At 37.9% G+C, this 26617-nt stretch overlaps 2 protein-coding genes and 2 long non-coding RNA genes across 6 annotated transcripts; 1 reads left to right on the top strand and 3 right to left on the bottom strand.

Annotated features, from left to right (window-relative positions):
• Window positions 1-364: 364 nt before the first annotated feature.
• On the bottom strand, window positions 365-2696 carry LOC127631416 (uncharacterized). Its single transcript, XR_007968956.1, has 4 exons — window positions 2023-2696; window positions 1655-1837; window positions 1385-1462; window positions 365-1112 (listed from the first exon to the last, which is right to left on the bottom strand). It is a non-coding gene; the product is annotated as an uncharacterized LOC127631416 (long non-coding RNA).
• A 21-nt stretch (window positions 2697-2717) lies between these two features.
• LOC127631414 (uncharacterized) lies at window positions 2718-9186 on the bottom strand. 3 transcript variants are annotated; one of them, XR_007968952.1, is made up of 3 exons: window positions 8879-9186; window positions 7317-8129; window positions 2718-3525 (listed from the first exon to the last, which is right to left on the bottom strand). XR_007968952.1 is itself a non-coding variant. In XM_052109529.1 (2 exons), the coding sequence occupies exons 1-2, from the start codon at window positions 9137-9139 to the stop codon at window positions 7647-7649; spliced, it is 744 nt and encodes a 247-aa protein (XP_051965489.1). In that variant the 5' UTR covers window positions 9140-9186; the 3' UTR covers window positions 7093-7646. The 3 variants fall into 3 exon arrangements, 1 of the variants encoding a protein (XP_051965489.1); XR_007968953.1 differs by lacking the exon at window positions 2718-3525 and adding an exon at window positions 4582-5376; XM_052109529.1 differs by lacking the exon at window positions 2718-3525 and having other exon boundaries at window positions 7093-8129.
• Window positions 9187-9213: 27 nt separating this feature from the next.
• On the bottom strand, window positions 9214-16365 carry LOC127631417 (uncharacterized). Its single transcript, XR_007968957.1, has 4 exons — window positions 16304-16365; window positions 14015-14068; window positions 12720-12769; window positions 9214-9265 (listed from the first exon to the last, which is right to left on the bottom strand). It is a non-coding gene; the product is annotated as an uncharacterized LOC127631417 (long non-coding RNA).
• A 2422-nt stretch (window positions 16366-18787) lies between these two features.
• On the top strand, window positions 18788-26227 carry LOC127631422 (uncharacterized). The gene is made up of 5 exons (XM_052109539.1): window positions 18788-18846; window positions 19534-19815; window positions 24902-25043; window positions 25355-25525; window positions 25691-26227. The coding sequence occupies exons 2-5, from the start codon at window positions 19778-19780 to the stop codon at window positions 26225-26227; spliced, it is 888 nt and encodes a 295-aa protein (XP_051965499.1). The 5' UTR covers window positions 18788-18846; window positions 19534-19777.
• The last annotated feature ends 390 nt before the right edge of the window (window positions 26228-26617 follow it).

Genomic DNA, 26617 nt, shown 5'->3' with positions numbered 1-26617 from the left:
CAATAATAAAGCATAAATTAATATCAGAGGTCTGGTGCCAATTCCCAATTATAGCAATAGCCTAGTAATGATAATAGGCCTACTGATGATGATAATAATAATAATAATAATAATAATAATAACAACAACAACAAAGCATGTAACCTCATATAATTATATAGCAATAGCCTAGTAATGATGATAGGCCTACTACTACTACTCATAATAATAATAATAATAATAATAATGCCTGCAAGCTCACATTAGAAGTCTGGTGCTACTGCCAATTATAATAATAATAATAACAACAACAATAAAGCATGGGGCGGGGCGGGGGGGCACTGGGGCCCCAACTGCAATGAACCAGCTTTGGGGGGGCCCAGCTTGCAAAAGGTTGAGAACCCCTGCTCTAAAAAGATGCATCAAGACCAGTGCGCAGTTCTGTTTAGTATTTAAACTATTTTACTGTTGTTAGCTACTGCTTTTGTTCAATGATAAAGAATGGATTTACATCTCTACAACTTCATACAGGGATCTGTATTTTCCCCTCATTTTCAGTTTCATGCTTCCAGTGAATAAACCTACATTTGTTTGTAACTGCCTTTTTAATTGGCTCCCCAAAGCATTGTGTATTTTATTGTGACCATTACAAACAGCATTTAAATAATACTAATTTTAGGTACTAATACGTTATAACCTCAAACACTCACATAAATAACATTTATTGGAAAATATGTAATTTTAATAAATTAATGATGACCTGTTCAACTACATAACATAATTTGTATACTAGAATTTTATTGTATTAGAATATATTTGTGGCAGATGACAATAGTGAACACATGAAAACCAAACTATTTGAACTTTGTAAAAAACAGATTGAAAGTTAACCATGGAAATTTTCAAGCCAAAAGCATAGGTAGGTAAAAGTAATCAACCTTTTGTTTGATTGTTTTTATGACTCTCCCATCTCTGAATATTCTTTGAATAAACAATTCAATAAATGCTATTCCCATTGTTGTTGTGGGTGGAGCAGTTTCCCTTGGCATTCCTCGGTTAATCTCATTCACACGCAGAACTGACATGTCTGGAAGGTCACAGGTCTGGTCACAGGCCCGTTGTACAAGTTACTCCTGAAAATATACACAACTGAACAGTTAGACAAGCGTTTATGTACTGTTTGTTATCATCATTAAGTAATGCTTTTCATGTCAAATTCTACTTCAGTGTTGTGTAGCTCTACGCTACAGGGATGTTGTGTGTGTGTGTGTGTGTGTGTGTGTCTGTATTTTTAGACTAGTCTTTATTATGAACCTCTAATTGAACTGAATGTCCATACACAAAGTACAATTTTACATTTCAAGTACATATTTTAATTCATGTACTGCCCATTTCCACAGATTACCTGATCCCTTCAGCCAATCCTCTCCTTGGGCCTAGCTGACAACACCACAATCTCATTTGTTGGACCAGGCTTAAAGCCCTGTCAAGAAATGTTGAAAAATAACTTATTTACTTTGTGTAAAAATGTTTTAGCTCATATGATCACATTCTCATAAGGAAGGATGCTGCATGGAGCCTTGAAAGTTGATGCGATTTACATGACATAACCAGGAAGAAGTGAGACACATAATGTAACATAATATGTTAATTGTGGTAGTGTTGAAAACATCACCTGGGTTCTAGGTTTATGCCACTGCTGCTCAGACCCTGTGCAGCTGTGAGTAGGGGGACAGCCGTTACTCCCTCCTGGCTGTAATGTGAGGTCTGTTTGAGCAAATCTACAACATGATTGCATAGTGCAAACCCAGCAATGACAGGCCAACAGCTCAACAGGTTAATAGTCTTTGAGAACAACCTGTAAAAAAATAATAATTATCAAATGATACTGCAGCTTATGTGTTTTGAGGTTCAGGTAAATCATTTTATTGAGAGTGGCTGAGATTACTGAAATACATATTTAATAACAGAACTACATGGAGTCAGTGTAGATAGTGTTTTAAACATGCTCACTGTGTACAATGTCAAATGCTGGCAACCTACCTGCCTCTACTCTCACAGACACCTCTCCTGCCACATTCTTATCAGAAACTGAGAAACAGAGGCAATGAATTAAGGAAGGACCACATAGCAAGACAAAATGTTATCCTAGTCCCAAGCCTGGTTATGTCAAGGAGAGTAGCAGGAGACAGATCTACATATCTAAATGCTGCCAACTTAGCGGTTATATTCTGTTTACCAATGCTAACGTTAAGCTAACGTTGGTCTTTCAACTTAACAGTAGCTAACTTACGTTCAACAACGTTAGCCAAGTTAGCTGTCTATAGCTAGCTTACAGAACGAAAGAATTATAGCGTACTTTGCTAACTTACCTTCGTAGTCATGGATATAGCTTGATATGTACAGCTTAAATCCCTTTTCATGTTTGCTCGATGAAGTCTTTGAATTTGACTGAATCAGGCGGTGTACATCATTTATGTTGACTCGAGGTAGATCCTGCGGGCAGCGAGTATAGAACATCTTTGACATTTGTTTCAGGAATGACAGTTGACCGGAAATGCCCGAGCTGGCTTATCTAAACCAGGAAGTAACCGTGCATATAGCCAATTGTAAAATAGACATATGAAAGTGCGACATTCGGGTGGAGTTGTTGACCATCTCTCACTTGGTCAAAGACGGGCTTGCGGGTTTCTTCTCGCAACTGCTCCAGAGGGAAATCCCCTCGGAAGCCCCTGAGGATGGGAGGGGCCACAGCCTCTCCCCCTCACGTCATCCTGATGTGGAGCAGACGAAGAGGGGTCTGGCTCCGCCTCCCGTGCCAGAGCATCGCACATATCACATCTCCTCGCTTTATCAGCGGATGGGTGAGGCGGGAACTAACCGCGACCTCCTCTCTACGTTTTGTTCCAAGAAATGTAATTGCAAGGGTCATCACAGGGTATTTGTGAATATCCCCATGCACACACTTCACACTCACACTTTTAACTGTGCCCAATGCCCCGTGTTGAACCAAGCGTTGGTGGATAGTGGTTATCCGGCACGCTCCAACCCAGTCGGGGGCAGCCTGCTGGAGTTGCGGGGATCCAGCCGGCCAAGACGCCACGCTCAAGCAGGGTTTGTTGATGATTCTGGTGCAGGCTGGCGAGGGCCTAGAGGATCTCCGAGAGCTAATCCGTGTCCCGGGTTTCGGCACCAGTGTAGAGGATTGCGTAGGAAGGACACAGGAGGCAGGTTGCTCCAAACAAAGGTAAGACTTTTTAATTAGTCAACTCAGCACTTTTCACAGCTTCACAAAATGAAATGGCTTCACAAAATAAAGCAGCTTCACAACGGGACTCTCGGTCTCTGACTCTCTCCCATCTGGTGGTTCTGTGGCCGTTTATATGCCACTCTCCCCATACTCATTGAATTTAGAGAGAGGTGTTAGACATAATTTAGCTCAGGTACAAGCACCCTTACCGCTTTCTCTCTCCAGATGGGCGCTTGACCACGCCCCCGCTGCCACAACCACCCCGTTTTTGTTGTTGTGAAGTATCCAGGATGGCACTTCAGAGAGATTAGATGAGAGATTTCAAAACACAAACTTCCTAAACACAGCAGGACATTTGGCCGACAACCCCAAAGGTTCGGCCGTAAACATCTTGTCTCATCACACACCAAAAGCAATAAACAGTTTTAAAATCATTTCCTAAGAGAGATGTCACTTTAAAAGTTGCAGGCATCAGTTTAAGATGATACTTGAAACGCTTCAGTGAGGATCAAAGATTTTAAAACACACACACACACACATGCTCCTTAAATGCAGCAAATCATTTGACCGAAACATTTTTCGATGGAGTGCAGACAACCCCGGATTACCTCTTAAAGATGGATAATAAAGCAATAAACAGAATTAAAAACATTTCCTAAGAGATATGCCACTTTAAGAGTTGACCAGGCTTCATGGATGTGTGAACAGATACTTTGAATATTTTTTAACACTTCAGAGAGATAAAAAGATTTAAAAGGACACTTCGAAATCTGGTTAACAAACACAGCAGGTAATTTGCCCGACAGCCCTTAAAGTAGCTTGTAAATGCCTTACGTAATCCCAGCACCTCAATAAACAGTCTTAAAAAATATTTCCTAGGAGATATGACACTTTAACATTGGGAATTAAAAACCTGTATGTGTGAACAGGGGTATGTGTTTAACTTGAAACCCCTCCCACCTGAGGGGATCGAGTGTCGGTTAGAATCACATTATTGTTTGGATGCGCTTGTGAAAGGACTTTGATCAGAACAATGTAAGATTACTTGTGCTAAAGGTACATTTTAAATGTAATGCATGATATTTCATTTCATTTTTATTTCAACAAACAACATTTGTTAAACACATTTTATGTTGAAGCTACATCTAACATTAAACAAGATGCTTAATTGTGTTTGTAACATTACTGAACAGTGTTGGGAAGGTTACTTTGGAAATGTAATAGGTTACAGATTACAAGTTACCCTATTTAAAAATGTAATAAGTAGTGTAACTGTTACTTGATTGATGTAACAGACTACATTTGATTACTTTTCTAAATTTCTAACTGAATGTTTTCAACTGTTAATCATTTTCAAACATTTAAACCAGGTAGGGTTAACCTTACAGTAGTACTCAACACTGATTACTGTCAGACTAATTAAAAAATCCTTCATCACTTGAAATAAGATTATAATAATTTAATTTTGAAGCAGAGCCACCACAAAATCAGACTTTAGTACCGCTTTTTACTTTGAGATCATTCCGAGGTTAAATACAGATTTTAAATCATAACAAGAAATAGTTTAATAGCCATGATACTGTTTTTGAAATCAAATCTTTGCATAGCTATGACAGGAAACACTGGCATCGAACAATGCCTTGGGGAAAAAGTAAATCGTAAAAATAAAGCATAAACATAACCAAATAGGTTATTGAATAAGCATGTGTCCTAGTCTGTGTCCTAGTCAAGTGAACTTTATTTGTATAGCGCCTTTCACAACACACATCGCTTCAAAGCAGCTTTACAGAAATCCAGCATTAACAGAAGATAAAACTGTAATGTCCTAAACTCCTGAAACATTGGTGTCTTTCCTACTTTATTTAATGACTGCTTAGTTAACTGTATGCTAAATTACAAACCTACAGATGCTTCTTCTGGTTCGACATTGAAACCTTCGATGTCGATAGCATTTTAATAGCTGGCAAACATATTTTGCACTGAACTGTTATATTTGCAGCCTTTTCTGATTTCTGGATGAAATGATTTTTACATTTCCAGCACTGGAACGCATTTTTATCACTCGGCATGGTGGCAAACCTCAGACAGGTTGTAGTCTAAAGCTTTCAGTGGCAATGTGGATTGATGTAACTGGCAGACGTGGTGCGCTGCAAATTCAAACGAGAGAACCAATCAAAAGCATCAGAATAGCATCACTTTACTAAACAGGCTTTAAATGGCAGGAGGCATCATGCACATCAATAACAGGCAAAGCAACAAATGAATATTTTTCAACATATCCTAGCTTTTTAGAGATTTTTTTCAGACCTAACCCCCTTTGTGATCGTTAATATTTTCATAAGTAACTGTAATTTAATTACACATTTTTTCCTCAGTAACTGTAACAGATTAGTTACATTTATTTTGTAATTAAATTACATGTAACTAGTTACTCCACAACACTGATTACGAAACACAAAACTTTATTGAATGTGGAATAGTTTGCAGCACATCCTTTACTCATCGTTTTAGAAAGATACTTATCTTTGATAAATGTAAGACACTTTTGTGCTAAAGATACATTTTTAATTCAATGAAATGCTATGTGCGGTTTAGTGACATAACCCTGTTTGCTAAGCTAACAATTTTATACTTTGTCTTTCTTAACCCATTTATTCATTATAATTAAAAGTGAACATCTGAATAAGTTTGCTTCACAGACAATATCCACTGTTTTAGAAACACCTCTTTGTTAAAAGTAAAAAGGTACGACATTTTGTTAGAGCTACAGCTAAAATGTAATACATTATTGTGTTTTGGTTAAATAAACCTAATTGTTAAACTAATGCAGGGTTTTTCCTGGCTCAAAAGGAGGTGGAGGTGATACCATACTGATCAAAAAGTGACTTAAAAACAAATAAAAGTTTGTTTTGCGTTAAATGTCACTCCTAATGACATGGCAACTGAATACTAGTGTTCATATTTAGTCTTAGTCCTGTGTCAAATGTCCTTTTTAGTTCTTATCATATTTAGTCAATCTTTTTTTGTCAAGTTTTAGTTGACAAAGTCTGGCATTTTAATGCCGTTTTAGTCAATGATTAGCAACATGTGTGTACAGGTTTGTATTTTTTATAAAATAACGTTTATGCCTGTTTTTGAAAAAACTAAAATGTTAAGTCACTGAAATAAGGCCATATAACACATACTAAACATTTGTCCACAAGACTTTTGAGAACTGGATCTTGAAGCCTAGAGTTTTTGCTACAAAATGATGTGAAACCATCCCGATCACTCATTCATACAAACAATATAGTCATTTAACTTTTGTAAGACACTTTGTGTTGATAGGTAATATGCGAGGAGGCGTGAATGATCAAGGATGAAGGAGGTGATTCACACCTGAGGACACAAAAGACCCCTCCTCTGGGCCTATCAATGAGGAATGTGACAGAAAGAGAATGAATGTGACGAGACTTAATGATCAACATCAAGTTTTAAGTTAAAAGAAGTAATCTGACTATACATTTTCTTTACATAAAGACTTTACTTAATTTTAGACCTACATTACCGTTTAAAAGAAGTCTCTTCTGCTCACCAAGACTGCATTTATTTGATCCAAAATACAGAAACAACATTGATATTCTGAACTCTTTTTACAATTTAAGAGAACCGTTTTCTATTTAAATATATTGTAAAAGGCCATTTGTGATCAAAGCTGAATTTTCAGTATCATTACTGCAGTCTTCATTGTCACATGATCCTTCAGAAATCATTATAATATGCTGATTTTCTAATATGGGCATATTTAAAGTGCATATTTGCAAGCACAAGCTTTGTTGATGATAATGAGGCATTTTAAACACTAGATATGATATAACATAATATTAATGTTTAGATTATATTTTATTACATATCATATTTATATCATACAGAATACAATTTAAATACCTGCTTTAGCTGAAACAGCATTTACACGTAACTAAAATAAGATATTTCAAATTTCAATAGACTGAATCCGGGCTGGCAAGTCTGGAAACAGTCCCACTACTAAAATATGTACATGTTTATATAAAATAGCATGTCATCTAAACAAAACTAAAGGACTTACTCGGCTGAAATTGTATCATCGGCTGGATCAAGTCTCTCTTCAAAATACAAACGTTCATCGGAGTCCCGCTCTTCTTCTGAGGAAAATTAGGAAAATTTCCCTTGATCGTCGCAGCACATTAGCGTATGAATGGCGCGCTCAGCTGGTGGGTGTGATCACATTACAGATAATGAAGCTGAGCCTGGAAAACTGTAAATCGCTTTGTTTCATACAGATTACATTGCAGGAGAATATTTGTTTTCAATTTGAAAATGATGAAAATATCCAGCAGGACGCGCCGGCGCGAGTTGAGCAAGCCCTTTGATATTTATTGAGCTCTCTTCAAAAATGTCATCTTGCATTGTCAGTTAACATGTAACTGTTTGGGTGCCATTGCAGTTGTGGGACAGTTCCCTTTTCAGGAGCAAAGACATGGACTTCATTGGTAAAAAAATTAATGTAATCAAAGAGTTTATGCTCACGTAGAAAATGCCTGAAGCGGAGCAGACATCTTCTCCAATTCCCATTACTTTCCCACTTTTCATGCTGTAGTAGCTGGTAGAACTTGTAGAATGTCTTACAATAGGCATCATTTAAATTAAATATGACCAATATATCTGCATGCTTCAGCATTTGATCAACAACATGCTTGGGGCGGATATGGTTAGAAGGCAGGACTTTATTGGAAGCAACCTTTTCTGCATTCTCTTTTTCTTCAATGCGGGCCAGTATGCTCAGAAATTTGGCTTCGTTGCTTTTGATGAATTCCCTGGTCTCCCCTTTAATATTCTTTACTTCTTCATCCTCCATTAATTCATCATATTCTTCTTCTGTCTTTAAAACACAACAAAGCAGAACAAACGTGTCAGTGACGGCCATTCAACATAAAACAATATCATCAAAAAACAGAGCACAATGACCAAGCTCCACCGTGAGGCATATGTAAAAATGAGAGTGTGACATGCAGACAGGTGGTCTTCATATAACCCCAGATTATATTTAGTTAATTATCCAGACCAAGTTTCATCAAAGTTTAAAAAGCTATTCTCTACACATAAGAAAGTTCACAAACAAGAAGAGAAGGTGATTCAGCCCATCTTGCTTATCGATGTTAGTAGCTTATTGATCCCAGAATCTCATCAAGCATCTCAGGGTGTCAGCTTCAACAACATTACTGGGGAGTTGGTTCAATACCCTATGTAAAACCAGTTTCAAACATGGTCAATGGTACAGACAGGGTCATGCCATATAAACCTAGATTGAGACACAATTTTCTAGAAAATGTAATTGCAACCTTTTGATGATTTTAATATTTGTCATTGGTGTTCATTATCATCACTGTGAAAATGACTTGCGGACAGTTCTATGCTTAATGTGTTTCAACTGAGTCCCTAGAGCAGTTTAGAAGCTTGTGTACATACATGCCATCAGAATAATGCAGAAAAGGTTTCATAACATAATGACCAATCCCAATTATTTGCCATTTTCTATATCCTCCTCTGACAGTGGGGAGAGGCATGGATATAGTGTTCACAGCACCCTGGTCATTACATCTTTGACTTTTAATAGTTTTATATTCTTACCATAGGAGCAAAACATTCCCCATAGTTGTAGACTTTGGTTCCAGGAAACTCAATTCCCTTTTGGAAGAGGTCCGGCAAGCTGTCAGCCACTTGGTGCAACACCTCATTTTCATAAGCATAGATGTTGCCATCTTTGCCTGCCAGAATGATCAGCTGCAGTCCCAACGCTAGACTCGGGAACATATCAATGGCACCGAAAACTCTCATCTCTACTCTTTCAGGAAGGTAGAAATCTTCCCATGCCTCAAGCTCATCCTCCATTTCTTCATAGATTGTGTCACCTAGCCCCCAATTCTTATTTGATACCCTGCTGGCTTCTCCAGAGGCACAGTCTGCCCCTGCATTTCTCCACTTGCTTTGATACAAGGTCTAGGTAGTAGGGTGACTCTGTTGTAAGAAAAAACAAAGTGGTGGGTGTCAAACTTCAAGGATCAAGACCAAAGATACAGTACAATAACTGTTTCAAAGAGTTTTTCTGACAAAAAACAAAAACTATCTGTGTCACATTATATCACAATAGGAGGCGTGGTGGTCCTCTGTGGTTAAGAAAGGGGCTTGATACCAGGAGGCTCCTGGTTAAAATACCAGCTCACTTCACCTCCATGTGCTCCGTCCTTCGGATGAGTCATAAAACAAACAAGGTCCTATTGGAAGTGACTCACAGCAGTTGCTGATGCATATTTCTCAAGTCTTAACCATCAAGTCTCAAGTCAAGTCTCAAGTCCAGTGCAGACAAATCAAGTCAAGTCATGGTGAGTTTCAAGTCGAGTCAAGCCACAGTACTAAAATAAATAGAGGTTCATTTTTTAAATAATATTTATTTTTGCTCTGAAAAGATGAGCTTATATACATATTTTTACATTCATTTTTTATATGAATTGTATAACAGTAATGTGTTTTTTTATATATATATATATATATATATATATATATATATATATAAATATAACATATATATTAGTAAAGTGCGTTAATGTGTAACAAACTCAGACCGGATGTTGGGTTAAATCCATTTTGCAGATGAGTTTAATGAACACATCCAAATCAGAAATCACAAACGTAGCAAGTAATACAGGCAGAGGTTGGCAACAGGTAATCAATCCAAACAATATAAAAGGGGTAATCCAAGAACATATTCCAATAAACAGGCAGTAGATCATAACATGAAGCAACAGATAAACGCTTGGTAAGGCAGGTGAACTGACAATACTTTGCAAGGTGTGAGTGATTGTGCATGGCTCAAATACAGAGCAAACAGGAAGTGACATGAAAGGAACTGATGTGGCAGGAAACAGAAAGTGACAGAGTTCAGTATTCTGGTGAGGGCTCACTCTGGTGGAAGGGAGGCTGCTCAGATGAAACATAATGAACATGCACTGTATTTTTATCGTTTTATTATATATATATATATATATATATATATATATATATATATATTAGTGAATTAGCGTTAATGAACATGCACAGTATTTGTATCATTGGCACTTAAAAATACTGTGAACACTTCTAGATACCTATTAACCGGTTAAAATGTATAACACTGCGTGTATGCGACAAGGCTCAATCCAATTCACAAGCTCCTCGTCCAAATGTATTTAATGCACGAGTAATTTTGCTCATCTACCTGCAACAGGTGAATGACATGTAAGAGGTCTCGGATTGAAACACATGACAAGAAATGCTGTTAGTCAAAAAGACATGCTTGAAGAAACACAATTATATTTTTAAGAACATATAAAAGTAAAGACTTCAGTGCTCGCGTCTGATTTGCTGGTACGTTCAGGGGCGTGCAGCACGAGTCTGTCTCGTGAAACAAGTGCATGTAAGAGTTATCACTCCTTTTTCTCTGTCACTCTTTTTCAACTGAAAACTGTTTGCAAGAATAATGTTGTGTTGTCTATGAGAATGCTGCACACGATCTCCGATCATCTCGTGAGGTGACGGAGCAGTTCACTCTTACACATTGTGAACGCAACTCTACAGGTTCAGTCATATATATCTTTGGATTAAAGACTAAATATTATTTATTCTCTTTAGGCAGCATTAACTGTATATGCAAACACATTTGATAAGAACACACATATGGCAGCTTTATTTGGCCACACAAGGGAATTTTTTGGCTTATTTATTATGATGATTATAATAATTATCTTTACATTTCTAATTGTCTTTAGTTCTTAATTTGCAGCTGTTGCCACATACGGATACTTGCGTGATGGTAAATGGGGTTGTTGGAGATGGTAAATGTTTGGATTTGGGGAGGTGGTTATATAGAAGATTTTTTAATCACTTTAGTTATTTTAATTGCTTTTATCATTTCTTTTAAAGTGCCATTTGAATTTAGAAATGTTTTTTAATAAATGTATTACATTTTTAAAGCAAAATCAATCAAGCAAAAATATTCACAATATAATCGGATATCGTGATATTTTAAATGCGATTATCATTCAAATATTTTTTTACCTATCGCCCAGCCCAAAAGGTAAGTACAATTTTTCTTGAACAATTGTAAAATTATTTTATGGAGACCCACACAAACACGTGTACTCAACTCCATACTGCAACATGTTGCCTATTAATGTTTGCATATTTGTTTGTTTTTGAGTAGTCTATGGGCACTAAAAACATTTTACTTTATTGCAAAACGTTGTTTTTGAAAACAGTCAATTATTCGTTTGTGGAATGGCTCTTTCGCAAAAATGCATCAACTAAACATTTTTAAATGGGCTCCTAATTGAAAAAAAGTTCCCGACTCCTGCATTATACGGAGGTAAGATGAAAAGAAAATGCCATCGAAACTTTTCTGTTGACAGACAGTTCCCTTCAGAGATACAATTTACATTCATGCATTTGGCAGGTGCTTTTATCCAAAGCGACTTACAGTGTTCTTATTACAGGGACAATCCCCCCGGAGCAACCTGGAGTTAAGTGCCTTACTCAAGGACACAATGCTGGTGACTGTGGGGATCAAACCAGTGACCTTCTGATGACCAGTTCAGTGCTTTAGCCCAAGACGCCGCCACCACCACTCAACAATATAAATTTATATAAAATAGTCATAAAAGTATTTTTATATAGTTAAAGTCTTCAGAAGTCATAATCACTACAAGAGCACTTGGATTTCGTCACGAGTCATTCTGTATATTTAATACTTGTCATGTTTTAAATAAAGTGTTGTGACTACAGATCTGCCTGTTATGTTGTTACATTGTCAAAAAATGGTTATGGTTTATTGTTGACTGTTGAGAAAGCACACACACATTTAGAGGCAATGTCGCGTCATTTCAAACTTGTCGTGCAAAAAAACATTATTAATCATCAATCATTTTAATTTACTGACAACCCTCAAACATTTGAACAGTAATTTTACATAGTAATCTTTCTGGATAATGAAATGATAACGAAATAATTTACTTGCCTTTCCTTGTGGTTTTTGAAATGTCTGATCGAAATTCAAGGCTTGTATCGGATATTTTTGCGTTGCATATTTTCATACTTTCTTTATTCACACGGTCCAAAAAATCTTTATATCCAAAGGAGATTATTTTGGGAACTGGACAATCATCTGTCATTTTGGCACATTGTGAGTGCAGCGTTAACTGTGCAGATGCAGATCAGTGGTGCTGGCGGGCTTTAAACACATTTCATTACTGTTTATAATAAGTTATTGAAAATAATAATAATAAAAATCATTCAAGTCATTGTAGAGTCATGCAGTTCAAGTCAAGTCTCGAGCCACTGGTTCTCAAAGTCAAAGTCATTAATTCCTTAAATTCCTTAAATTTGTGAGTCCAGTCAAGTCATGTAACTCGAGCCCCCCACCTCTGCAAGTTACACATACCTTTATCAATGCTGCAGAAATCCTGGATCCTGGATAAGGGCCACTGGTTGCTGCAATTCCAAAAATGAACTCAAATATTAGCATGTACACTTATGTTATGGTTTAATTCTTTATAGTATACCAATTCAAAATGAAAATGTTATGAAACCTGCCTTGTGTAACAAGTTTTTTTTGCCATCACCATAAGTATCCATTCAGATCATGTTTAAAACAGTGATGCTCGGTATGGTACTGGCCTCTTTGTTTTTTTTAATCCCTGATTTTTAAATATTAAACTGTATCAAAGTCTTTCTAAAGTATTTGATCAGTTCAGTAAGTCATTGATGCCAGTCTCTGAAGAAGATATGATCACTTGAAAAGCAAATCCAGCACAGAGGCTAATTTCTGGTGCCAGATTTGCCCCTCCTAAACTACATGAAAATGCATGACCACTTGCAGTTCCCAATACCCTGGCCGCAGGAGACTTCTTCATGAAGTGTAAGACTGGACAGGTAAAACTGCCAGGAGTTTCTCCTTCAATGCAATGGTATAAGAGTCTCCAAGGCCTGAAAAATTAGGGTCTGTCTTATGTTAACTCCGTTTCCTAGATAGCAGGAATAAAGAGTAAAGGGGACCTTACCTGTAGCATGTGACCCTGAAGAAAAATGTAAGTATTGCCTAGAAATAAAATGATCTCTCATATATATATATATATATATATATATATTACACACACAGTATCTCACAAAAGTGAGTACACCCTCACATTTTTGTAAATATTTGATCTTTTCATGTGACAACACTGAAGAAATGGCACTTTGCTACAATGTAAAGTAGTGAGTGTACAGCTTGTATAAATTGACAGCACATTTACACTGTTATACAAGCTGTACACTCATTGTACTTTACATTGTAGCCAAGTGTCATTTCTTCAGTGTTGTCACAAGAAAAGATATAATCAAATATTTACAAAACTGTGAGGGGTGTACTCACTTTTGTGAGATACTGTATATATATGTGTGTGTAATAATATATATATATATATATATATATATATGAGAGACAGAGATAATTTTTTTCTAGGCAATACTTACATTTTTCTTCAGGGTCACAAGCTACAAGGTAAGGTCCCCTTACTCTTTATTCCTGCTATCTAGAAACGGAGTTAACATAAGACAGACCCATTCATTGCTATCATGGAAGTGAATATAAATAATGGAAGTATATATAAATGAATGAACAGAAACACAAAACTATATTTTAACATTGAAGTCACCAATACAAGTAGAAGGTCAGTGAAACAAAAACGTGCCTACCTTGACATTGTGCATTCCTCATCCAGCATCATTTGGGTCATCTCGAAGGCACAACTAAATGAATGAATAGAAACAATCACATGTCACAGCTGAATAACCTTTAATAACATTCTAAGTTTTGCTGCCTTCCTTCCTGGTCTGTCTTGAGAAGCTGCTAGGACAGTCCCACACTGCATGTCAAGTTACTGACAGCAACCAATCAGAAACAAACAGGGAGGTGAATCTGAACAGTGTTCCCAGGTGTAACCAAATAGAAGCCACATTATAAACAGCCTTATAAAAAGAGAAGCCACTGGTAGATAAGCCAATGTTAAAATATACACCAACACTAATCATTTTAATTTTGAAAACTGAGCACCCTCCACCCCTCCTATCCAGAAGCAAACTTTGAATTACAGCAAAACGTTGGATAGCGTAAGGCGTAAGCTATATTGAAAGAAATGTCTCGAAATCTCTCTGCCGTTTGGGATTTTTCTGTTAAATGGCCAGATGACAAAGTTGAATGGCCACTGTGCAAGCGACTCTTATCATGGAGGTTTAACCAACCACTTTGAACGTTATTTGATTCTCTGACGTCTAAGCGTGTAAGCTGTATCCTAGGACACAGTGTAGGGCTGCTTTTTACAATGTCGAGTCAACTTAAAATAGCGTTTTTACACAATTGACCATAGCAACAGGCAGAGAGGCTAGCTTTGAGTAGAACACTAGCTAGATATGGATCAATGGCTAAAAAACGCGCCGTTCCAAGCAGCAGCAGTGCTAGTGGCAGCTCAAGTGAACCCATGGAAAAAAGAAAAAAAAGCTGATAAGTCAAAGTACCGGCAATTTCATGAACAGTATGTCGTTTTCGGGTTCACGTCCACACCTACTGAACCGCCTCAGCCGCTGTGTTTCCTCTGCGGGGATGTGCTCTCTAATAATAGAATGAAACCAGTCCATTTACAACGACACCTAAGTACCAAGTTGTTGGTTCTTGGTTGTTCCCAAGACACAGTTTCGTTCTGTGATAAAGCATTTTCTTCCTATGCTTTGGAATTCAAATACATTAGTGACTTTTAAATCTTTTCTCAAAATATTTTATTTTAGGATTGCTTTTACTTGATTATTAATTTTATTAGTTTATTTTTGTATTTAAAGTGTGTATTTTTCTCTGTTGTTATGTTTGCCTGTAAAGCGCTTTGAGAAAGCAACTTTTAAAGGCTTATATAAAATAAATTTATTATTATTATTATTATATAAAATGTGATCTTTGTTTTTGTATAATTGGTCTGGACATGTGAAGATGTGAAAAAGTCATACAAATATTGAACAAAGACAAGTATTATATTATAAGAGTTATAGGAAGTAAAAATATCATTATTTACAGGTAAATTCAGGGATCACCTAAAATTTACACCAAATCTAAAAATCACACCGATCACATGCGCTTGTGGGGGTACTTCAGGCAGGATAAAATGTTTTGGGGGTACAGTACCCTAAAAAGGTTGGGAACCACTGTTGTAGAGCACATACTATTGTACAGCTTTTGCCAACACCCAATACAATATTTATGAAGGTAGATTGTAAATACGTGTTTAAAAACATAATTTAGTTTCTTCTTTAAATATTCAACACTACTTTTTTTTTTTTGTCATTTTACTGATTAGTTAACGCAATTCCTTCGGTGGGGAAAGTGTTGAGGAAGATAAACTGAAAAGACAACATGGGTTAGTCGCTGATGAACAGTTTCTAAAAACTGCATGTCATCAAAAGAAATTCGACGCGTATTTCCTGTTGTAAGGCGTTAGCATAAGCTATTTAAAATAATCAAATATTCAAATGTATTACTGTAAAATTTGACAATAGAAACTTGCCGTAAAGTGGCTCATTAAACATAAGAAAGTAAATTATGTAGGCTTTAAAAAAGAGCAGTGTGTACAGAATTATTTTAAAATAATTGTCGTTAACTGCGTTAAAAGATAATATATCCAAACAAGGAAACAATAAAATTTGCTTGATAAAAAGGAATCTGATAAAATACTGCTAAAACATAAAACAAATAGTTGTTTTCTTATATATATAAAATAATGAAAACGCCACATTTCCAACTGCGTTTCATAAATGTGCAAAATGGCGGCGTATTTTCTAGCCCGTTCTGAAGTGTAGGTATTATTTAGTAAATTATTATCGTATCCTCCACCCCATATACATTCTTAAACGATGCCTTTCGATCAAATACAGCGTATCGGTTTTACGTGGTAGACTAATAGTCTATAGTAAACATTGTATTTTATTCAAGTATTCCCTCACCTTAAAATGGCTCCCTGCTTGACAGCAAAATGCAGTCCTGTGCTTGTGATGACGCGCGCGCGCACACCCTGTGGGTGCGTCACAGGACCGACTCACTGGCAGGGAGAAATCAAAAGCTAAATATAACATATATTCATGTGTCAAAATTCTGCTCCTCAATGCAATTTTTATAGAGGATATAGAATATTTAACGCATATAAATAAAGTTTGACTTTAATGAAACCGTTATATAATATAATCCCCTATCTTTATTTGATTTAAAATGATGCATGGTATTTATTTGTGTACCGGTATTTGTTATTTCCTTGTGTCGAACTGTTTTTTATGTAAACCTTCCATCTGCATTCAGAATGCGTGTATTTAAATACCTTCACAATGATCATTTGTTCTTGTGGCTCATGAAAAGTACCTATTCCTTTTGGAAAAGATCTGGGGAAACATTTGGCTTCATTTGTTACATCTCGTAATATAACAGGACTGTCACCTTCTTCAGGAGCAATAGATAATATACAATAAAATAAAAGTGTTGATCTAAAACCTCTTGGGCTATATCATCTGGCTGTAAACATGTATCCATAAGTATGCCATGTTGTTGTTTATCATAAAGGGATTCATCAATGTTATCATCATCACATAACAGTTATCATCATAAAACAGTTTCCTTTTAGTGACAAAATGTGTTTGTATATTATTTTTAAAATCAGAGTAGCCTATTCTTTGTTTTTTATCATTAACACTAGAACTACCGGAATTCTGTACTAGAATGAGAATAGCAGTAATTGTGACCACTAGTTTCCAAACTCTATCATCTCAGTCACAATTGAAAAAATACCCAAATTGAGAGATTTCATTCAGTTCAGACACTTCTATTTTATTCAACCATTGTACTGATTAGCCAATTTAATCTAGCAATTTGTATTTGTGAGCAAAATTAACGATAGCACTGGAGACCGCTAGCAACGTTACTTTGACAGAGACAATAACTAAGTTTCCATCCAAGGTCTTTTTGCAAACATTTTAGTGCATCAAAACAAAGCTGATGGAAACGCAAAATTATCGCTAAAAGTTCACAAGTGTCGACATAATATTTTTCCATGTAACTCTAGTGCATGTCGATATTTCAAATGTCGCGAAAAACTGTTTTGGAAACACTTTTTGTCGAGAAAATTGGCATTAATGCAAGAATATAATGTCACATGACAGTGTTTGCCCCAATTAAATGATGTGTAAATTATGACGACAGTATACATCCTTGAAAGCCAATTTATTATTCGTGATTATGGATTGATTTTAACGGAGTATAGATCCTATCTGCAAACACATCTGCGTCATGACACTTCCAGGAGTGCCAACACAAATATCTCATATCATTCACATCAACAAGTACAAGGAGAACAAATGACTGACCATTACTGGTTTAGGAGACCTGGACACAGGCCCTAAACAAGTAAATATACCTCAATATCCCCTGGAACGTTTTAGATTGCAAAAATGGCCTTTTAACACAAGTGGTTTGAAATCTTTGATTGGCTTGAATACTCGATTGAGAGCAGGAAAGAGAAAGGCAACAAATAGTACAATATGATGGAAACACAAGGAAAGACACAGATTATGGTGTGCATTAACAGAAAAGGGTAGATACAGGAGTTGTTACTGAAACAGTATAAAATGTTCTTCCAAAACATGCAATCTGTCAGTAATGCATTTAGCTGTATTTTGTGCTTGGGGTGTGGTGGGTCTGTGTCTGGGCTAAGCCCCTAGTCTCTCCAAACTCTAAAAACACCCCTGCTTGTTTCTAATCAGTTGTTTCTTATTCATACAATGTTTTTCAAAATTGGCATACTTCTATCTGCTCTGTTCTTTTACATTGATACGATGTTGCTCATTGGTTGCATATTTCTGAGCAGAGTACTTTTTAAGTTCACTTCTATAATTTTCATCAGTCACATATCGAGAACTTGCACTTCGTTTGACATTCTCTCTGGGAACTTCATTGTTCATCATAATGCTTCAGAGCCATTTCAATTTTCTCATGTCTCACTACTTCATTGCTTTTGTATTCCCGCTTTTGTCTCTCAAGTTTATGACGTGTTGTTAAACTTACATTGCACTTGTCAAATCTTTTGCAAGTATGAGCATAATCATCAGAATTGATTATTTTGGCACAATATATTTGGGGATCAAACTCTTTTTTCTAATTTGTCAATGTAGCCCTACAGTAATTAAGTAATGTACTGTACTTTTATTAGTCTCTTGCGCCCCCTGTTGGCTGTGCATTGCACAACTAGTGTAAGAGAAAGCCAAACATACTGAAGTTTACAACATACAGTACATTGTTGTCTCTTGGCAATTTGTGACACCTGTACAATGTTTCTTTCTTCTTTAAGTGCAGGTAACGATTGTTTTGTATGTCGTGTTCATTTATTTTGTACAACATTAGTCATACAGTATAAGGGTTCCGCCCTCTTTTTTACAGGAAGAGTATGAGCATGAGTTTCGTTTCCTTCATTTCTTTCATTCCTATCAGCGCAGAGGTGATTTGTGTAAGTACATCATTTTACTGTATTGTATTGAAAGTGAATCTCGACAGAGCTTTTCATTGAGATTGATTCTAATGCTATGCTGTACTTTGAGACACAAGCATAAATAAAACACATTCAGTAAAAGGTGTTTTGTAGAAACCATGTAGGACTTAAATGTGAAAAATTAAATTAACCCTTTCGGTCATGATTTTATAATAAAATATAATAAAAAAAACATTTATGTCTACTCTATGGGAAAAGACGTTGCACTTCCAAGGCAACATTGGAAATAAAGTAGACAGATAGACAGGTCTCTTCTGATAGTTAATGGATCACACTAGCATCAGAGGATGAACAGAATCCCTGACAGATTATTAATAGAGGAATAGGGTGCTCTTCCTTTGGGCAGGCTAGCTAAAGGTCTTATTGTGTCATAGAAAGGGTTACACATTAATGCTCATGGCAGCAACTAGTCTCTTCTTGAATGATGCGAAGATCTCCGCTCGACCACTTCAGTTGATAACCTCGTCCAAAGATTCAGCACCCTTCTGTGGAGAAGATCCTTCAGCCCCTCGGTTCTAGATTTGCTCTCTGTTCTCTGTAACTTGTGAAACATGATTGTCACCAGTAACTTTGTTTAACCCCTTATCAATCTAAAATACAAAATCAATTGTATTCTTTCTGTTCAGTTCCTTTTTCTATTCACAGAGGCTGTGTGGTCCAGTGGTTAAAGAAAAGGGCTTGTAATCAGGAGGTCCCCAGGTCCAAATCACACCTCAGCCACTGACTCATCGTGTGACCCTGAGCAAGTCACTTAACCTCCTTGTGCTCCGTCTTTTGGGTGAGACAATATTGTAAATGACTCTGCAGCTGATGCATAGTTCACACACCTGAGTCTCTGTAAGTTGCCTTGGATAAAGGCATCTGCTAAATAAACAAATAATAATTCATCATGGAGAATGCACCAGACCAGCAGCTTGATGAAAGAAGGTAAATCAAATGTAATTGTTTTATCAATAACAAAAACAATGTGGAAATAAGACTGAGTTATACATGAACAGGCAGGAAAGATGAACAGGTTACCGATTTGTAGGATCCTCACAGCGTGCCTCTGTGCTGCGTAAGGTAGTTCATAGAAACATACATTCCATTTCCTGTTCACTTTTACAATCAGTGGAAGTGATGAGCAAAGAAGCGAAAATCTGCATTCTAGCATCAGAGAAATACTGAATATACCATACTGAAAGTGACAATTTGATGTGGTTGTAATAGAATCCTATACATAATCTCTCGCAAAATCAGCATGATGGAATTTGAGGGTGAAATTAAGATTTTCCTTTGCCCGTCTGTGTGGCAGCATTTTGGGTATCCGATGGAAACAATAAACAGCAGAGAATGTGACAAGACACGAACAATATGTAAGTACTGTAAGAAAATAGTGCCATACACCGCAGCTAACACAAGCACAAGCAAAGACACCTACAGAACCACCACAGCGCTCAACTAAAATCCACCAGGTCTGAAGAGACTCAAGCAGTACCACCGCACCCTATAAGCAGACTACACAGTCTGCGTAGGGCACCAACACCCTAGGTGGGCACCATCTTACCCTAGGAGGGCACCCAGAAAGTCCACCGGCTGCCCTTACTTGCACGTTATTCAAGGACCTGAAAGCAGTTGCGGAACACAGACGATGACCCCCCCCCCCCAACGATTCTCACACAAAAAAAAAAACATTTTTTTAACTAGTGATATTATTTAGATAACATTAATATTCATGTATCTCATAAGCTTTCGAAGTGAATTATAAAGCTTCGAATTATATGAGCAAATTGTTGCATTCGTTCATATCATTGAACAATTGTTTCATCTTGATGGAACTAAGGGAAGGAAGTCCAAACAGGGGGTGTCTGAACAGCCTAATAGGCAGTCTGTGTACGCACTTCGTGAACACTGTGCGACGCCCCCTAGATGATTTTTCCCGAAGCGCGGGACAGCCCCTGGGCCTTCAGGGCGGCCTCCCGTCCTGGCTTGAGGGGTCCTCCGTTGTCGGCAATTTAAAAAAAAAAAATCGCCAAAGTTTTCCTTTCTAAAGCCTGTTTTCTCGCAGTTCATTATCTTTCCGCTTGGTGGTGTCTTCCTGCCTGGACCACCTACTTGATGCCCCCAATGTTGGGGGGCCATCCCCCCATGACCACAGACCCCCTTTGATGCCCCCTTGGCTGCCTATTTTTGAGACTTCGATGCGCTGACCATGGGGGCAGGTCCGGGAGGGGATGGGTCTGTCTATGAGCAGCCTATTCTGCTACCTTACCACCTAAGTGACACCAATGCCCCCAGAGGTCGGAGGAACACCCCCGACCACCACCCCCAACGTCCACGGACAGCCTACGTGGAGCCTGTAAAATCAGTTGCATTTGGAATGCTGTTTTGGACTTTTTTTAGCTATGGTCTCCCAAGTGTAACTTATTTGATGGGCCTCAGATAGGTGGTCTCTGGACAATCCATTCTCAAGACATATTTATTATTTAGGTGCATATTTAAAATAAAACCATTTGTATAACACTCTGGACACACCACTTAACATATGTATGCCATTTAAAACTCATAAAAATTCATATTTTTATCCATAGACAGCCTACGTGGAGCCTGTCAAATAAGTTGCAGGAGGGCACTTCCTTTGTGAACTGGTGAGAATAACCTTAAATTTGGTGCTAAGACCTGGGGGCATCGAATGCTTAATCGTAGGGTCCTTACAAACAACATATTAAAAATCCATGTCCCTCAGAGGTTGGGAAGTACTTTAAAAAAATCAAGAAAATATTCAAGAAAAAAATAACAGTCACTTTTTATTCACAAGTCAGCCAATTAAGCACTTAACGAACTCGCTCAGACTACAAACTTTGCACACTGCCTAAGGGGCCCCTGAGAAGCTAAATATTTCAAATTGGAGTCATTTGGATTCATTTGGAGCTTTCTGTGGGGTGTCCTCGAAAAGCCTATAGAAATTAATTAAGTTGTTCGTGGGATGCGCCCTGGCAGAGTGCCCAGAGGTCTCACGGACCCCAAATTTCACACAGTGGTAGCCCGATGCACCTCGAAAGACAAATCGAGAGCATGAGGCATCTTTTTTTAGAGTATATGCAAGATTCTCTCACACAGGCCTCTTGCACTCACAGCTTAACAGAGCCTCTTGAAATAGATGAGAGACAACTAGGTCTAGGGTTTGGATTTACACTCAGGAAGGTTCTAGAGACCCCTGACAGTCAAGGATATCAAGGATATCCTGTGACCTTTGTAACCCCCTTTTCTAGACGTCCCACTTGCAACTTAAACTATGCAAAATCCATAAGTAATCCATGGACGCTGTCCCTTTTTGGGCCCATTTAGTATTAAAAAATGTCGTAGGGCTGCAGAACGTAGGACACCGACACAAAGCACCGTGACAAGACATATATGTCAATTTTGGGACGATCGGACCTTTCTAGGTGCTGTACACGAAAAGCCTATAGAAATGAATGGAATAAGTTGCACATGTAACTCGTTCCCATTTCGTACCCTGAGTTCCGATGGACTCCAGACTTCACTTGCTGGTTGTCTGGACACCCCCAAATATCATATCTAGAGCACAGTTCTCTAGAACAAAGATACATTTTTCACAGCATTTTATTCTAGAATCTCCCTCACAGCCCTCTTGCTCACATAGCCAGACAGAGCCTTTGTCTTACAGAGTTAGGATAAGAGTATTGAGCAGAAAAAATATATATCTAGAAAGCATCTAGAGCTTCAGAACTCTGCGGCAGGATCGATGGGGCCCTGGACTACCACAGATTTCTGAATTTCAAGGCACCTATTTTGGCCCATTCAGTAAGTTTTAGGTGGGCACTTCCTGCATGACTAAGCAGTAACACAGGAAGTGCCCACCTGTGACTTATTCAATGGGCCTTAGTTAGGTATTCAGTGGACAATGCATTAACAAGAGACATTTAATTCACTTATTTGTATTTATTGACAAAACCACATGTTCAGTGCTCAGGACACACCATTTAACACGTTTATGTAATTTAAATTCACAAACATTTATACTTTGTATAAAAAAAAACATCTGTCCACGCACAGCCTATGTGGAGCTTGTCAATTAAGTTGCAGGTGGGCACTTACTATATGACTCAGCAAAAGCATAGCTTCAGAGCTAACGGTTCTCAACTAAACCACTTGTTTTACACCCAGAACAGTCCAATGGTGGTATTTATCAAACTTGCAGTTCAATAAAGAGCATCATTTTCCAAAAAAAACACTCTGTCCACAGAAAGCCTAATTGAATTAAAAATAGATTGCATGTGGGATGTACCCTGGCATCACGTTCGGGGGGTCTTACAGACCCCAAATTTGACATGGTGACACCTTGAGAGCCCCTCGACAACATACTAAGGGGGGTGGCCTTTTCGGTGCCGTTTTGGTCAAAAGTCAATGTAATGGGTTTAAAGGGCACCGGGCAGGCACAGTGGGCACCCACGGTGTGGTCTGGGGCAAAATCGAGTGAAAACCAACCAAAACATCTTTTGTGCCATAAATGATCAAAAACACACTTTTAACAGCTCTGGGGGATGCCCAGGCACCGCCCGTCATGAACTGTGGCGATGATGGACATCGGTGGTGCATCCCAGGGGCTCTGGCATGCAAAAGTGTTATTTAGTAGGTAAGGGGACAAATAGGCATTCTGTGGACGTGAGTAAGACTATGGTGAAGTTTAGTGTGGAAGAGGGCACCGTAGGCACTTCATGGACGTGATGAAGACCATTGGAAAGACTAGTAGGTAAGGGGACCAAATGACACTGTGGACACTTATGATGGAGCCTATGGTGAGTGGACAATAAGAGACCCCCATATGCCCATTATAGCTCGAGACCACCTCTAGTGGTGTCCATACAGTGCGTTTGACCCCTAAGCCCTGCCTTCCAAGATTTTGGGAAAAGATGCCCACCCATAACTTATATAGCTTTCACGGGGGATCCAAATTCAATCTACGTTCCCTCGCACCAACTATTCGTCCAATGGCAGCTTTTTCGAATGAGGAAATTTCCACGAACCATCTAACTTCCCTTATGTACAGAAATGCTAAAATACACCAGCAGTCACAGACAGCGCTCACAATTTCAGTCACAGCGCTCGTTCAAAGAGGGAACAGTGCTTTCCTGAGGTAATGACAGAAAAACCGCATCTGGAGTTATTCACACCAAGTAATGACAAACCTAGACATGACATGTATTATAATGGGCTTGTGTGACCATTTTTACAGGTTTATTAAAATTCAGAGGTGTTAAAACATTGACAGTGATCTTTAATAATTAATAAATTATACCCTTATGAAAACTACCAATGGATTTACTGTATTAATATTGTATTAACCTTGACTAGTAACCACGACTGTAGTGACCATGTTTTTTATTTTTATTTATTTATTTATTTTGGCAGTAACGAAGGTTTTGATACAATTAACCATGGTTTTACTACAGCATTACTGTAGTATCCATATTGTAATTTGGTTTTAGTAATAGTACCATATAATAATATCTATGGTTAATTGAGGTTTTATATGTGGCTTATATTAACACATTTTTAAAGGAAAACAAAGCAGCCTTTCTGCTTATGCCTATAAATATATATATATAAAAATGTAAGTAATAATTTAAGTTACTCATTTTATCCAAAGAATTCACCCATCCCGAAGTCCCTTATGGGGCAGTGGTGGCTCAGTGGTTGAGGCTCAGGGTTACTGTCCAGAAGGTTGGGGGTTCAAGCCCCATCACCACCAAGATGCCACTGTTGGGCCCTTGAGTAAGACACTTAACTCCAGGTTGCTCTGGGGGGATTGTCCCTGTAATAAGTGCACTGTAAGTCGCTTTGGATAACAGCGTCTGCCAAATGCATAAATGTAAATGTAAGTCGAATAAAAGACCAGTCATCTTGTTCTCGTGAACCCAGTATCGTGTATCGTCACACCCCTAATATTCATATATTAATGGAATCTTTTGGACTGTGGTGAGAATGTAACTTCACTTGTTTACTGTTTCAGAGCTAGATTTTTTAAAAGAAATATAAAAGATGAAGGAAGCCTGCAAAAATCTGGGAACAGGTTCATCATGAAGTGTCTGGAAATTTATGAGGAGCACATCACAGATGAACTGAAAACAGTCATCCATGGATACATGGTAGAGGTGAGGCTGTGCAAGTCTCTACAGTCTTTGTAAAGCCGTAGCATCCCACAATTACATTGAGTTTACACTAATATAATGAATGTGCTGGGGGATTAGATCCTTATGAATTGTGCACAGTTCAGACTGGACTGCAGTTCTAACCCTCATGTATGTAGTGCCTTTGTGTAACCTGGCAGTTTTACATGGCATTCTGTCCTTTGTAAATCGGTATTAAGTTGTTGTTGTTGTTGGTTTTAGCTTTGCTGTCTGTAAACTAACTCTCTCTCTCTCTCTCTCTCTCTCTCTGTGTGTGTGTCTCTGCTCCTCACCAGGTGCTGCACAGCATCTTCTTTCTGGGCAACATTCACAAGAACAAAATTATGCCTACAGATTTCTTTGCAGAGAAAGAATTTTCACAACTATACAACAAGTTTTCAAAACCTTTTAATGAATTCTGCACCCACCTGCCAACCCGCACACCTTTTTCCATCCTCCTTGATGTGGTCAGTATAGATCAGAAAACTAGTGACATTGTCCTGTGTCTCTTCCACCTGCTTTATTCCACAGTTAGCACATCTAACAGATGAGATGTCATTCTATTAAAAAAAATCTGTTCAAGCTTTTTACACCCAAATCCAATAACAGTTTTTTCCCCTTTAAAAATGCAGGTGGTAAAGATTAAAGGCAGTCAAAATGAAATAGAGGTAATGGAGTACCTTTTGACTTTATTAAAACAACTGAATGTGCCAAAAAAACCATATTTCAACTATTACACCTTGGAGGCCACTGTCATCTGCATTTGTCATTATGAAATGACAGGGGAGAAACAACGAACAAGTTCTATGGAGCCTCCCTGTCCTGCAAGGGGCTTAGAGAGCAGCAGGTCATCATTTCCCTCTCGTGATCGACACACATGGACTCTGAAAGTGGCTTACGCAGTGGCCCTTGCAGATGAAGGTGGTGCCATCCAGCTTCCACAAACAGTGAAATGCAAAGCCTTTAAAAGAATCAGGGAAATGACCGCTATTGTGAAAAACCTCCATGCAAAAATTGCATTACTATATTCAAAGGAGCTACGTTCGAGCCTTGTCACAGTGAAGCCGATGAAGAACCAAAGTGGCCCTATGGCAACTGTGCTGAAACAGAGTCTCTCAGCAAACTCCTCAATGCAGATCCAGCACTCTGTGAACAAGTACAAGTTCTGAAGAACAACATGACAGCTGACCTAGACCTTGAAAAATACACAGTCTGGAAAAATGCCACGAGCAGGCTGGTAGAGCTGCTTAGAGGGACAGAATATGTGCGTAATGGCAATGATATTCTGTTCTTTGTCCCCTAACCCTCCCCTCCGAGTCCTTTTTAGCTCCACTCTGCCAGTATGGCATGTATCTTGTAAAAACCAGCTAATTCCTGATCCCTCCTGATCTACATGTGCTATGAATGATTCTCTTGTACTATCTGGAGATCCAGATACCTCAGGCTGTAGTAATTGGTCTGTGTGGTAGTAATTTAGGATGTGTAATTTTATACTTTTATAAAAAACATTTTATATATATATATATATATATATATATATATATATATATATATATATA

This window comes from Xyrauchen texanus, chromosome 38, assembly GCF_025860055.1.
Source record: "Xyrauchen texanus isolate HMW12.3.18 chromosome 38, RBS_HiC_50CHRs, whole genome shotgun sequence".
Classification (NCBI taxonomy): domain Eukaryota; kingdom Metazoa; phylum Chordata; class Actinopteri; order Cypriniformes; family Catostomidae; genus Xyrauchen; species Xyrauchen texanus.
The sequence above is the reverse complement of the archived record's forward strand: the minus strand, read 5'-3'. Positions and strand labels throughout refer to the sequence as shown.

Excerpts from the sequence above, each read along its gene's own strand:
- LOC127631422 (XM_052109539.1), top strand. The coding sequence starts at position 19,778 with ATGGAGAATGCACCAGACCAGCAGCTTGATGAAAGAAG. Across the intron at positions 25,044-25,354 it reads TCCATGGATACATGGTAGAG|GTGCTGCACAGCATCTTCTT; the intron begins GTGAGGCTGTGC and ends GCTCCTCACCAG. Across the intron at positions 25,526-25,690 it reads TTTCCATCCTCCTTGATGTG|GTGGTAAAGATTAAAGGCAG; the intron begins GTCAGTATAGAT and ends TTAAAAATGCAG.
- LOC127631414 (XM_052109529.1), bottom strand. The coding sequence starts at position 9,139 with ATGGAGGATGAGCTTGAGGCATGGGAAGATTTCTACCTTCCTGAAAGA. Across the intron at positions 8,130-8,878 it reads GGGAATGTTTTGCTCCTATG|ACAGAAGAAGAATATGATGA; the intron begins GTAAGAATATAA and ends TGTGTTTTAAAG.